Source organism: Athene noctua, chromosome 1 (genome assembly GCF_965140245.1).
Source record: "Athene noctua chromosome 1, bAthNoc1.hap1.1, whole genome shotgun sequence".
Taxonomy (NCBI): domain Eukaryota; kingdom Metazoa; phylum Chordata; class Aves; order Strigiformes; family Strigidae; genus Athene; species Athene noctua.
Genome location: NC_134037.1, coordinates 82,508,815 through 82,524,142, shown reverse-complemented (window position 1 = coordinate 82,524,142; position 15,328 = coordinate 82,508,815). Strand labels below are relative to the sequence as shown.

The 15,328-nt window shown below is 35.9% G+C and overlaps 1 protein-coding gene across 1 annotated transcript in view; it reads right to left on the bottom strand.

Moving 5' to 3' along the window:
- Positions 1-820: 820 nt before the first annotated feature.
- The window catches only part of TTC13 (tetratricopeptide repeat domain 13), a 48,879-nt gene continuing 34,371 nt past the window's right edge, over positions 821-15,328 (bottom strand). The window contains exons 16-23 of the mRNA XM_074896717.1: positions 13,738-13,821; positions 12,181-12,265; positions 9,828-9,937; positions 8,362-8,497; positions 6,941-7,020; positions 5,738-5,816; positions 3,769-3,848; positions 821-1,021 (exon numbers count right to left, since the gene is read on the bottom strand). Coding sequence (XP_074752818.1) covers positions 898-1,021; positions 3,769-3,848; positions 5,738-5,816; positions 6,941-7,020; positions 8,362-8,497; positions 9,828-9,937; positions 12,181-12,265; positions 13,738-13,821 — 778 coding nt within the window. The 3' untranslated portion in view covers positions 821-897. The remainder of the gene's footprint in view (positions 1,022-3,768; positions 3,849-5,737; positions 5,817-6,940; positions 7,021-8,361; positions 8,498-9,827; positions 9,938-12,180; positions 12,266-13,737; positions 13,822-15,328) is intronic.

Below are 15,328 nucleotides of genomic sequence, written 5' to 3'. Positions count from 1 at the left end.
TAACTTGATAAAGAGCTCCAAAGTCAGAGAGCTCAGAATAAGATGAGTATCATCAGTTAGGATTCACCAGAAATAATACTGCGCTATTTCAATCAGAAATTTGCTCATGGTACTGTCCATGTTGCTTGAACTGAATTAGCTCTGCCCTACAGGAAGCCTGCCATTCCAAAATGCTGCAGGGCTCTTCCACAAAAACAGCTCAAGGAGCCCTAGCTCTCCCAATACACTGTCAATCCATTGAAATCTTTTGCCAACCACCACCACCACCAAAGGGTACTTGGAGACCAATGTTTGTACTGTGTTTCTGACATTTACTCACCAAGAGCCTAACTCCACATGTCATTTGTTTGTTTTTGTTTCCAAATGATGTTTTCCCAAAACCCGTTCTTTTAAGCTGACATCTGTTCCTCTACTGGATTGCACTATAGTAAATGCCTGTGTATTTACCAATTACTCACACATGTACAGCTCATGGAGTTTTCCATGCAGAATACATAAGCTTTTTAAAAAAAGCCCCAAAACCAAACCACCAAATGGGAAGTAGTATAGTGGTATTTCCGATGCAGATTACTTTTATCTTTTTTTTAAAAAATAATTTTTCACCTGCAGTATCTTCAGATCATAACTGTGATCAAGTTTCATTGCTCTTCAGTTTGGCCCCTGAACAACTGTATTTCCTGTTAAGAGTATGTCTCAATACAAGAAATCAGCTGTTCTATTTTTTTCCCTTTTTAATCTTGTTAGTCACAGACAGATTCTTTTTATTCTAGTGGTAACTACTCAAGTAAGTTTACTCTATTAAAAAACAAAACAAAACAAAACCAAACCATTTTGACCATGGTTTCGCCTTCAAAATAATTTATGAAGCAAAACCTCTTGGCCTTTTATTTGTATAAATTATACAACAACTATCGTTTTTTTTAAACAATGAGATGAGTCTGTATTTAGTACTTCAATCATCGTTCTCAGGGTTGGAAAAGTCTCTGATACTGATGGTAGGCTCTTGTAAGAAGGTGAAATACTGAAAGAGGAGAAAAAAAAAGAATTATTTATCTTTTGACGAGACTTATGATTTACCTGGAAGTTAACACATCAGTTTATATCTCACTTCATCCCCTTCTCCAACAAATTTGGGACCTGAAGTCAAGAATCTGTTGCCCACAACCAGCTCTTGCTTCTCATCACTCCTCACTCACTACAGAGAATGAAAATAATGACTACATAAAAGAGCCTTTGGAAGTGGCAGAAGTTAAAGCAAAATTTTATTGCTAGAAGTTTTCAAGCCTTACTTACCCATTATTATTCTTATACCACAGATAAATTTAGCCACGCAGGTTAATTACCTTCATATTATTACCTCAAGTCCTTTGGACTGTGGTCCTACAGATATTTTTCTCAACATCAAGCGAAGCCAACTTCAGCATTTTCTCCACTCTGGCTCACTCCTTACCCATTATACATCTCTCATTTGAGCTAGCAATACTATCAGTGGGACTATGCTACAAAATGGTCTCAGTTAAAAAAAAACTTGCCAAAACCACAATTTTTTTTTAACACAAATCAGTTCCCTGTTCTGGTTTGCTATGGACTCCCACAAACTTCAACAGTACAACTGAAAGGGTCAGAAACACACAGGTAGGTTGAAATGGCTTAAGATGACTTTGCTCCCAGAAGAGAAGTTCCTTTTTGGTAAAGATAAGTCTTAATAAAAAAATAATTAAAAAGAAAAAGAAATGAACAGGGGATTAAGAAATAAGTTGAGTATATAAATTGAGAGAGTTACAGCAAAAAATTGTGGGAACCATAAATATTTTATATTTCCAAGACAACCAAGTCACAATATTTGTGCAGACTACTTTTAATAAAAACTGCAAATTGCTACACTGTAGTTTAAAAATGTCACTCCTTAATAAATGCTGAATTTGACTACAGTTTACACGTAGATTTTTAGCCTGAGTCTGACAAAGATGTCCTTGAAACTTCTTAACAGCCTTCTTCATTTAGGAAGAGATTTTATAGTCCAGTAAACTTGACCAGGCTGAGAACCACCGATAATGAAGTTAAACAACACTAATCAGTATGAGATATTCAGCACTAACAGCAGCTGCAGAGTTCCTCAGGCTTTCAGAATAACTCAGATTGGACCAAACCTCAGGAGGCCTGTGATCTAACATCCAGGTCAACTGCAAAGGCAGACCAGGGTGTCAGGGCTTTATCCTGTCAGGTCTTGAAAATCTCCATGGATGGAAACTGCACAGCCTCTCTGGGCAGCCTGCTCTGCTGCTTGACTACCCTCAGGGTGAAAAGATTATGCTCAGTCTGAACCTCGTTGTGCATATTGCCTTTTGTCCTCCTACCAAGCACTGCCAGGCTCCATTTTCCCAGTACTCACAGGTACTGCAAAGCTAGCTGCTGTTAGGGCAAAGCCTTCTCTCCTCTAGGCTGAACAAGCCCCATCCACTCCTGCCAAGGCATGTGCTCCAGCCCCCAGCCATCTTGGTGGCTCTCTACTGAATTTGCTCCAGTTTATCATAGTCTTTACTACAGCTGCCCCCAAACTGGATGCAGTATGCTAGGTGTGGTCTAAAGTGCTGAGTACCCCTAAATCTGATTATCCAAACACCTTTTTACCGATCTAGATGTCCATTCATCCAGACCACAATGTGCTATCTTGGTATGAGACTATTGTGGGAGTCCTTGATGAAAGTAAAAATAAATATCATCAATTGCTCTCTCCTCATCCCCAAATCTAGTCATTTTATCACAGAAAGCAATCATACCGGCCCACACAACATTTGTTAAACCTACGTTGACTGTCCCCAGTCACCCTCTCTTTCATATACCCTGAAATGGTTTCCTAGAGGACTCATTTCATGACTTTCCCAGGGACCCAAGTGAGGCTGACCAGCCTATAGTTTCCCTGTGTCATTCTTCCAGCCTTCTTGAAGATGAATGCAAGATTTCCTTTCCTGCAGTCAGCAAGAATGTCCACTGATGTGCACAACCTTTCAGAGATTACAGATGGCCTTGAAAGGACATTGGCCAGTTCTCTCACCACCCTTTAAGTGTCTTGATCCTGACTTGAAGGATACTAAAACTGGTTTTGTCTCTGGCCCGATTTTTACATTTTGTATGGGGAATAACCACTAAGGGACAAATCAAATGCACCAGATTCATCATATTGACATGGAATTAATGTGTTCAATACTCAAAAAACAATTAATGTGAAAATCAAAATTTTAAAGCATTTTACAAGAGTCATGCAGTTGTACTAAGTAACATAATTCTGTATATTCGAAAATTCCATCTACTTTGAAAATACTTATTCTCCCAATTAAAATAGCACTCAAGTATAAATAAATGACTTTTGATATATGGTTTGAAAAGATCCATAAGAATGGAAAAAAACAACAGGTTAAAATTTTCCCTTGTTTTATCCACTCAATTACCAGATTTACTAATGATTAAAAAAAAGGCAAATTTGACACCACTGGACAAAACGAAGAAAATATTAACCAAAATAATTTTCTCAGAGGATAACACTCACATGACTGAATGTCTAAACTACTAACTACTCTGTTAGACTAGAAATAAACTCCTGTTAGTAAATTCAAATGTTATCATTTCATAAACAGAATTAAAAAAACATAGAATCATTTATTAAACTCATAATTTCTAATTAACATTTTTTTAGTATAGGTTTGAATGTGACATACAAAATCTTTCATATTTTATTTCCCCACCCCTCATCCAAACAAAAAGATTTACCTTTTTAGATTCATCCAGCTTCTTGCTATTTTGCTAAAGGCTTCAGATCCTGGTGCTGTCATTGCTTCAAAATCAACTAGCTGAAAATAAAATAAAAAAGATACTAAGTTAGAGAAGTTTTAAGTTCTCTAATTTCAGGAAGTTAATCCTCAAATATTGTTAACATATATTTGACTTTAAAAACATATCCTTCCTTTTGAGACAAAATTCAGTTATTTTTTTTATCTTTCAACAAGGTGTTCATACTAATGAGTCAGTTCCAGAAAATATTGACTGTCTTCAGCCCTTTTATTACAACGTCCAAATAAAATGGGGATATTTCTCATTTCTACATACTGCATTCTGCAAAATGTAGGTGTTTTTCAGTCAAGTTTGACTACATATAGCCAAGAACTCTGTGCAACTTTGTATCTACAGTTAAATTAAGTTTTCAGCAAAACAACCTTCAGTCAAAAATACTAGTTCACTAGTACTGAATCATTTAAGCTGACACATCTGTAGTTCAATGAACTTTGGCTGAATTGAAGGAAAGATTCTGAGAGCATGCCCCCTACATTCTTGATAAGACAGAAGTAAGCTTACTAACTAGTCTGTGCCCAGACTACTTTGTCCCTGATCACCAGTCTGGAAGTCAGCAGGCATGCCGGGCACTAAAATTTTCTGTGGGTTTGCACACCCCACTACAACCAATACTGGAAGCTACACTAGCCATGGCTGCTGACTGACCTGCCAGGCAATAGCAGGACTCTAAACTGTTGGGCACCTTTGTCTTCAGAGCAGTCTGATAATGCACACTGTCATAAGCTTGGAACCAGAAATACCCTTCTAAGGAATTGGGGGGTGAATAATCCCAGTTTCATTCAACTGGGGAAAACAATTTCTTCAAGCTGGTGAATATTTTCCTAAATAATTTATTTGTTTCCAATTCAGGCATTCTGTTACAGGAAAAAAAAACTCAAATGCAAAAATGTCCACAAAGCTTCCTGTAAATCAGTAATCCCGCTTTTCAGTAATCCAGAAACTCTGCTTGCCTGCTAAAAATCAGTCAGCAAAATGCACTACCTTATTAAATCCTAAGAAGATGCATAAGAAAACCCACATAAGTCTTTTACCTTAGTTTGAACTCCCACAGAAGATACCAGCTTAACAGCATACTGAAAAGGAAGCCTTCTTGCTACTAAGCAAGAGCAGTTTTTGCTCTTAAAAGCTACTAGGAGATTATTGTACTGAAAGGACAAACTTAATTGTTTTCAGGACTTTCTAGAACTAAAGGGAAAGTTGCTCTTTCTTCAGTTATCCATGCAGGGTATTTTCTTCAACAGTTTGGATTTTCACTGGAATTTCATTAATTCTTTTGATAATACATTAAAGAGACGGAGGTGCTCTCACTCCTTTCATGCTGAAGAGGTAACGCCGCTAGGAGACCAATAGTTGAATAAAGAAAGGGAAACCCTTTATTGAGTGAGGTGGTATAATATTCAAATGTAGTCACTTAAAAACTAGGACTTATTTTAAATTAAGCAGAAATCAAGAGAAGTTGCAAATCCATTTCTACTTACTAAATCCTAAACGCTCTGGAATACATTGAGAGCAGGACAGCAAATTTCTGCTGTATGCTAGAAGAGTCACTAATTCTGCCTAAGTATTCTCGGAACCCTTCTCAAATAAAGTTGGAAAGAGCAGCTCGGCACACTACAAATGCTTCAGTTACAAACATGTGATTACTGTGGAACAGAGACTGCTAAAATTTGACTAATCAGAACCATTGCACGTACTATCCCTAGGTCTCACCTGCTGTCAGAACAGCAATGACGTTTTCAAAACTCTCAGGCTGCAAGACACCACAGTATGAAGCTAACCCATCCCAGTAAACAAGTGTGCAACTTCTGTTCATTCTTACAGCTCCTTCCTCACATTTTCAAGTATTACTCCCTCCATCAAGACTGAACCAGTGTATTTTGATACTTGCCTTTCCTTTGGGAATTTTTCCTGATACTTCTCTTCCACTTGCCATTAGGGCTCCCATGATCACTGAATAAGCTATCACACTAAAAAAAATCAAAACCAACAAAGTACTGTAAAAGTCTTTCCATAAATGCTATTTTAGACTACAACACAAATAGAATACAATAGTTTCATAGAAGGCTAGTAAAAATTACTGTGCTAGTTACTTTATAAGTAAAAACAAGCATGAAACCCTTGAAAAGTGTTACTGTTACCTTTCAACACCACTGGAATGAACTTAAGATCCTATGAAGTTTAACTGCTGAAGAGCAGTTTCTACAGCAATTATCATTTCAGACTTATGAGTTCTTAAGACTCCACAGAGCTGAAAACAAAGCAAGCTCCTGTTCCCAAGAAGCTCAGATGTAGCTCAGAAGAGTTTATAAACTCTACTGCAACAGAGCTAGTGGCACTGTAAAGCTGTTCAGTTGCCTCTTTTTAAAATTATTTTTTCTTTAGTTGTGAAACTCGAGACAGAATTTCTGCTAATTTTTTTATTCTGAAAATAAAGGCAAAGTCTGATGCCTTCAGACTCAGGATTTTTAAAATTTCATTTTCTACTGAACTGCGTTTAATAATAAGCTTAAAGGTCTTTAGTGCTTTGTGGGACACACATTCATAAATAGTCTTAAATGTAGCCAGGTTTGAATTGAACTAGAATTTCAGTTGAACAGATCTGTGACATACGAGGCTTTATTGTAGGGTTTCATTTGGTGACCCTAACAGTTGCAATAAATGACTAATATTTTAGTGTATTTTATTTTTAAAAGTTATGAAATATACTTTGAGATCTTAAATACATGCTTTAGTAAAGCTTCTTGAGTGAAATTAAAGTAGTGTAACACAGTATGGAATAGGAACCCAATCATTACAATTTCAAAATGACACTTCAATCTGTGAGTTGAAGTCTATGAATACAGAATACTCATAATTTTAAATATACATGCAGCTATGAATATTTACCATCAGCAATTACAAACTAGCTTTTAAAACAGTACTGTCACTATCCATCGTCATGGTAGCACAAAATGAGAGACTGCAAGACACAGAGCTCAACCCAGAGCTTTTTTAGCTTTTTTTAATATTAAAAAAATATTAAGATACTGCAACACATGGACATTTTACAGTGTTCATCCAAGATAACACACATTATAAAGAAATCACTAACCTAGATCCTCTTGAAAGTGGCATTAAATTATAGAAGTAATAAACTAATGACAGGATCAAGTTGCAAACAGCATCTACTTCCTAATCGAGAGAAAAAAGTGAATTAAAGATAATTAATAGCCAGGTAATACCATATAAAGGAACACATACTGGAAAGTCTCACAGTACTGTGATTTATTTTTTTTTTAAGACCAATTTCAAATGTGAAAAGTGTCAAGCTGACAAGTTGAAGTCTGATTAACAGATGTTTAAGCAAAGTACTTTGTTACATTTTTAAAATTTTGGTGAAACACAGTTCTTCTACACTGCATTAAAGGATGAAAAAAAGAAAGCACAAGCTCAAAATGTAGTCAAATTGTCACTGCAATATCAATCAACCCAAACAGTTCTAGGGTTTCTCATGAATTTGTGTTACTTCTCATCTTATATGTAACCAACACAAGCCAAAACCTAAGCAGTGCTTAGAAGGATGATGAAACAGTGAACACAGACCCATGAGAAAAATAAAATAAAAAAAGAAAAAAAAACGAACACACTGTGATAATTGAGACCTTTTTCTGGACTCTCTGTTACTGCCGGCTGAACAGTGTGCCCAGGTGGCCAAGAAGGCCAATGGCATCCTGGCTTGTGTCAGCAATAGCGTGGCCAGCAGGGACAGGGAAGGGATCTTACCCCTGGACTCGGCACTGGTGAGGCTGCACCTCGATTCCTGTGTTCAGTTTTGGGCCTCTCACTACAAAAAGGACATTGAATGACTCGGGCGTGTCCAGAGAAGGGCAACGAAGCTGGTGCAGGGTCTGGAGCACAGGTCGTACGGGGAGCGGCTGAGGGAACTGGGGGTGTTTAGTCTGGAGAAGAGGAGGCTGAGGGGAGACCTCAACGCCCTCTACAGCTACCTGAGAGGAGGTTGCAGAGAGCTGGGGATGAGTCTCTTTAACCAAGTAACAAGCGATAGGACAAGAGGGAACGGCCTCAAGTTGCACCAGGGAAGGTTTAGACTGGATATTAGGAAGCATTTCTTTCCAGAAGGGGTTGTTAGGTGTTGGAATGGGCTGCCCAGGGAGGTGGTGGAGTCCCCATCCCTGGAGGTGTTTAAGAGTTGGGTTGACTTAGTGCTGAGGGATGTGGTGTAGTTGGGAACTGTCAGTGTTAGGTTAATGGTTGGACTGGATGATCTTCAAGGTCTTTTCCAACCTAGATGATTCTGTGATTCTGCAGCAAAGCATAGCAAATTTCAAGCAAATTTTAAAGTAACAGAATTATGTCAACTTCGTGTTTGTCATACTGGGTTTAAGCAAGCAGTTGATTTTAATACTTAAGATCTCATCAGAAATCATTACAACAATGACTGTTAAACAGAAGGTATAAAAACATAATGGAATTTTATCATAGAATTCATAATTTCCATTAAAACAGCCTTACCCCCAGCTCTGCAGACAGAATTAGAATTTTTCCTTTAGCTGTCAGATCCTTATATAGTGCATCTATTTCTGCATGATACAGCTGTGTTCTCTCTTCTGTTGTCTGAGTTTCTACTGAAAATAGTATGTTCCCCACTCTATCAAGCAGATGAAACATAAAAGGAGGTAAGAATTTTTTTAACAGAATTTGATGCATAATCTAATATCCAGGGTTATAGATGTACTACAGTTAAATTCCTATAATTTCTCCTTAAGCAGATTATGTACATTATCTCCCTTTTAGTTAAAAAAATAAAATAAAATTCACTGAATTAAAAATGTTTTGTCACATTGCAAGTTTGTCCAAACAAATGCATAGATTGCTGTCTAATGAAGTACTTTCATTGAAGAACACCCGACAAGCATTAGCATTTCACTTAAAGCGTAGGTAAAAAAACGTAAGAAATATGAAATTTTAAAGTCTCTTTGTGAACTTGAGATTTCCATATAGAAGTGTATTTTGTTAACTCTTAAATTACCAAAATGGAATTCTTTTGGTATAAAAGCATAGTTACAAACTATGGATCAAAACAGACTGACTGATACAGAACAAAGTTTGTGCAGAACAAAGACCTTTTTACCAATACCAAAATATTTTCCCCAAAGGCTGAGGCCATATATTTAATGCCATTTCACTGTATATAGGCATATGAGTTAGAATGTAAAATTAAAAACTAAGAGATATATTCTACATTGTAGAAGAGAAGTTTGGCTTCCATGTCACTCGTTGGAAGCATACAAGTTTTGGGAAAAATTTCAGTGCACAGAATTTTAAATCCCATAAGCCAAAGTTTTTAGTTAGTAGGACAGAACTTCTAAGCCTCAGATTAATGCTCATTCTTCAGTAAGACAAGGAGCCAGTATCCATAAAGGGAGAAATTTACTATCTCACCTAAAGAGTGGCCCACAGCCTCATGATTGTATCCTCACATATTCAAGGTACCATCTAAATTGTGATTTGCAGACAGAAGGTCAGCAAACATCATAAAAACATACATTAAAAAAAAGGCCAGAAATCTAAATAGATGAGTCCCATTCTTAGATTACAGAAACTTCCATTCCATTCAGGACTTTTCAGTCTCAGTAACAGACAAGGTCTCACAACAAGAAGTATATTTAGATATGGGTAAAGACAGAGATTTTTAATATTTCTCCCTTTCAGGCATTTTATAGTCTAAGATTAATAACAAGTTCTCTCTTCACTTTTATGCTGTATGTTAGAGAATCATCTCAATTGAGCCTACTCTATCAATGTTACCCATATTCCCTCTTTGTTAGGGAACACAACAGGAGTCAGAAGTCCTCAAATGAACAAATTTTTCAGTGAAAGCAAAACCCACTTTATGCAAGTAGAAGTGGCATTTGAGAAAATTAAATACTAATACTTCATCATTAATGTACCTGAACCCTGGAAAATAGCAAACATACTTATCTCCTGTAATTGTAATTGTGAATCCATCATATTCTTTTCCTTGATCCTTGAGGCTGGGGACTTTTGTGTTCACAGTAAACCCATCTCTTGTTTTACTGTTAAACTGCTTTCAAAAGAAAAAAATAGTAACATTAGAATGGACAGATTGCCTAGCTATTGTTTTGAAATGCCTCAAATACATGGAGCAGAAATGAAAATGGACAAACTAAGTGAACAGGACAAAGAGTTACTGTCAACTACATTATTTCATTTATACTTTATTTCCTACTGTATAGAATTTATAAATATTGAATGAGGCAAGTTGACATTCAACTTCATAACTACATAGCAAATATAAAGCAACACTGTTTATGTAAAGCAACTGTACAAGACTGAGTTGTACAGAGTTCTCCACAAGTTGCATGTTGATGGTAACCTTCTGGTGTAACAATGTAAATGTAAAAGCAGGCATGTGAGAGCCTGTTTTATGTTTAGACTAAGAAGTAGCCGCAGTAGGCCAAGTGTGGATTCCAGAATACAGCTCACATCAACAATTTCTTAACTATGATGCAGTTTCAATTAACGTTTATCCTCATCAGAAGGAAAAATATCAAAGTTTAAAAATTTTACAAAGCTACATTATCCAAGTCCAATACTGTAGCCAGGGTTGTATAAACCAGGCAAAACCGTATTTAAATAAAGCCAAAAGCCCAGCTTTTGACATAGAACATTCCCCAAGTACCCAAATAACAAAATTACATTAATATCAGCAGACCTTTGTTTTATACAGGCACTTTTAATGACTATTATGCAACACCGTTGAATGAATTACTCAGGCAATTATTTATTTTAAGATAGAACTTGTGATCCAGGATGTTTTGTTTAAAGAAAATTTACATTTATTTTAAAGAAGCAAATCTAAAAGCCTCTAATGTGAGACAGCATTCCACTTTGATACAATTCCAAATGGGATACAGGAGATTCAAACCAGAGCAAAATGCACAGGTTATGAAAAACAGGAAGAATATTTGCTGCCATGTGAGACATTTATTTTTAAGTAAGTCATGTAGTCCACTATGTTTATATATTTTCATAATTCTCTTGGAGTAACCTGTATTTTTAACTCCACTAATAGCACTTTTCTGGCCTACAATTCAACAGTAGCCATATCAGGTCCTTTACAGGACCCTATTTGCACATTTGTGTGTCAGTAGGGAACACTTAATTGCCTACCTACCCCAACATCTACTACTTCATCACGTTTTTGTTTAGCTTCAGTTAGTATCCACTTGTCTTCATCTTTCAAGACAGCAGTATAAAAAGGACCTCCAAAATTATGGTATGTTCTCTGAAGACACTTATATTAGAAAAATTCAGTGCTTGAACCATGTAGCTTCTGTAAAGATATCTGCAGTGCACGAGTGAGCACTACCACCATGAACAAATCCAAACCCCAACAGTCTATCAATAGTAGCAGCAATATATCTTCAGAGAGCTCTGTTCTACGGCAATCCATCAGCTCTCAGATATGAAATTGCAATGTGGACACACCCGATAAGAAAGCAATGAGTTTGTCTCTATTCAGAATGACTGTTTCTTCCCAAATTTTATTCTATTTTAAGTAAAATCCCATCTAATCCTTTAAGAAGAAATACTTCGTAACAGTGTTCCCCCAAACCCAAATACATACTTCTCATCCTATTTAGATTAATTTGGGGAAGTAAGGGAAGACCTTTTACTTAAAACCAGCTCAAGGCTTATTACTTAAGTCAAGATAAGAGTATAAATCATTCTGCATGTCATATATCCAAAGCCTTTCTACAAAGACCACCTCCAGCAAGAAAACCTGCAGGTTTCCCCACTCCTTTTCTGACAGTCTTCCAAAGCACAAGAACATAAACCAAGATTTCGTTTCAGATTACCTATCAGTCACTAAGGGCAACTATTCCCTCATTTCTCCCTGCTAGCTCCACACGTACTGACCTACATCAATGAAGCTAAGAAAAAGAGCTTCTGTGTTCCTAATCTTTCAGACACACATCTTCAATTTTTTCCTTCATACTGTACCTGCATACTGTGAGCCCATTATGGTGTATCTACCCTCTCAGTTGATACGGCTGGCTTCAAAGAATTACATTCAACATTCTATTTTCCCATCATTTCTTTACCAATTCACAGTTAGGCCAAGCCTTTCAAATCTCCATATATCAAAGGGAAGGTCATACCCTACATGTTCAAATTCAAAATAGCCTGAGTTAGGGTTTCGAGTTATTAATTTTAAGCTACACAATGTTTATTCTGAGGAACTGGATATCTCCCGTAATACATTTTATTATTTTTATCATATTTTGAAATTTTTCTTGAATTTACCTTCATTATGGGAAGAAGATCTTCTACTTTATGTACCTTTTCCAAAGCTTCCCGAACCTCTAATAGTCCTTTTGGATTATTCGCACTGGAAAAAAAAATTAAATATGGAATTGAAACAGTTGAACACATGTAACATTCATGTAACATAGAAATCTATCTATCTTTAACCTAATTAGCCAGCAAAATAAGTTATTTAGTTATTTCTTTTCTGAAAATTCCTTCATACTTGGCCATATGCTCTCCTATTCTTCAAAAAGTAACTTCCTCCTGTATCAGCTCAGCTCACTTTTTTTCCACTTCAAACCTCAACCAAAAACTTCAGGTTAATCTTAATCATTTGCTGTTGGCCACTCTATAGCATTAAACAGTGTTCGCATGAGTGTGTGTGGGCAGGGGATTGTTGATGAGGAAAGATGAAAGAATAGAGTTAACATTAAAAATAGTCTTCTCAAAATGTATGCATCTGTGTAGCCACAAAGGTATGTAAATACTACAGATGCAAGCACAGCTGGATCATGAAGAAACCTACTGAACTACTGCTCTAATATTTATTAATTATTGTACCCAGATTTTAAGAACAGAATTATTTTTAAAATCACAGCATAAATTGCTCTGGTTTAAGGTCAAATGCTGCTGACTTACTTCTAACAAACCTTCTCCCAGTAAAGGATAGACTCCCCACTTGCTACAGAACTTACATATCCCTGAGCAACTATCATAAATTTTCTAAAACTGAAATGCTTTCAACTGTTATAAGGATTTTCTGCACTTTCATTTTTTGATATTTAAGTAGCATAATAGACTGAAAAACAGAACTCAATATTTAATAAAAGTTACCAGGCCAAAGAAAAATTAGGTAGTTTTTAAACTACAAGAGTTCTTTAATTTTCAACATTATCAGAACACTCTTGCCACAAATGAGCCACAGGTGGGGAAGACATTTTTAGTCATTAAAAAAATTGATCAAAGCTTGAAATAGATGTCAACATCAATTTTCAAATTATCTTTATTCACATTCTTTCATTCAAGATTCTAGAACTTTCTGTTCCAGGACAAAGTCTACCAACCCATCTACATAACAAGTAGTAAAGGTTCTCTGCTCCTTTAAAACTACTTGCCAAACACAGTTTCTATTAAAATTACCTTCTGTATCTTCTTTTCTCTTTTTTCCTCACTCCTACTATTTAATAAATTAATCTCAATATTCAGAGAAACTCTATTTCACCAGGAAGAAACCCAACATCTTTAACAAATCATATTTTTAGAAAGAATTGAGAACCACTCATGACAAAAACGTGGGTACAAATGCAACACCATTATTAGTTTCTAGGTATACTGCAATTCACAGTGTTTTTTCCTATTAGCTTAAGTTTCTTTACATGGCAATGGATAGCATTTTGCATTTCCAATAGTAAGAAAATAAGTATAGACTAAGAGAACTAGAACTTACTAAAATTAAGAAAATAATGATCAGACTTTCTGAAATTAATATTATGTAAATTTGAAACCAGCATTAGCAGGGGAGTGAACCAGGGAAAAAGCATATCAGTAATTTACCCATGATAAACAAGGATCCTATCTTTGATAAAATGAAGAATTTTCTCAAAGTATTCCAAGTACCGCATGTTAATGACCTGTCCCCTACAAAGAAAACAAAAGAAAAGATTTTTTTAAAGTCTTGTTTTTCAACCCAATATTTCAGGGTTAAGACACAAATATTACTCATTAATAGTTGACAGAATTTTATCCACAGATGCTTTGTAAATTAAAGGAAAGAACTAGAGGTTTGTCTGAAGTGGTGAATTGCCCATTCTCCATTTTGAATACAGATTCAATAGTGAACTGGGAAAAGCTCATGTATCATTAGTAGTGCTGTTCTCTGATAAACTACATTTCATGCATAATTCCCCATTTTCAGTGTGCCCATGTCCAGTAAGTCTTATCTATATGACAATTACCAATTTGTACAAGGATATAATCTTTCTTACACTCACAGATACTGCAGAACCAGGAGAGAATTCTCAATCTGCACATTGATTTACTTTGAGAACCAACACTCTCCAGTTTACATATTTGCCAATATATATGTTGATCTGCTTTGACAGTCCATATACATTTTTCTTTTTTCACCTGTGTCCCTCTATGCTGAAGTAATTTCGCTTTGACTTCTAACAGTTACAAGTAGTAACTGCTAAATAAAAACATTAAAAAGGTGTTGTTTTTTCCCCCTAGGACTACTAAGAAAAAAAAAAAAATTAAAAACTTGCTAAAAAGCTGCTAGGATTATAACCACTCTGAGAGGAAAAATTACATACCATTATTGCATTTGTAGGAGTCCTTCCTCTTCTCCCAGTCTACAAAACAAGATTTTATAAAGCAAACGTTATCGCTCTCTGAGGAAGCAAGACCACTGTCAATCACAGGAAGGTGTGCACCTAGCTTTTTTTCCCCACTCTAAGTGATTTTTGGAGCTTAAGTCCCTAACATCTCACACTTTAGTAGGCTTAAGTCTCAAAGTAATGGCAGAATCTGTCTTTAAAAACTGAACAGAATTAGAACACATATACATATCTGCACATAGGAAAGGGAGGTAGGGAAAGGAGAAGGATGAAGACAAATCTAAATACATAATTTGCCCTTGTTGTACGTCCCATCATTCTCCATCTGTATTTAGAAAATATCTGTACAACAGGCAGAAGCGTGTCAGTATAAGGAACAAGATTTTCCTTTAGTGGCATCTTGGAAAATACATCCAAACCAGACCTATCATTCTGTAAGGCCATCTAGAAGCAGTAGTACCAATAGAAGACTTTTGGTGAGTGGTCAGAAGTGATTTGTGTTTATTCCCACTCCACTCTATTTGTTTAATAAACACTATCACCAAGAATTCAGAAGTAGCAGGGTTCCACAGTGTCTTCACTTTTTAATAAGAATATTGGGCTTATCATTAATGTTTAGCTGATCCCAAATCCTTGTTTTGTTTTTGAAAGCTTAGGTTACTTTAATAGTAATTTTCTCTACTTTAAATGAAACTGGGTAGCTTTGATTATTTAAGGCAGAAAGGAGATAAGCCAAAGTTGCACTTGTCTACAGACCCATGAAGTAGTAGTGACAGACAATATATTTTCATCTCAAGGATGTTAAGATC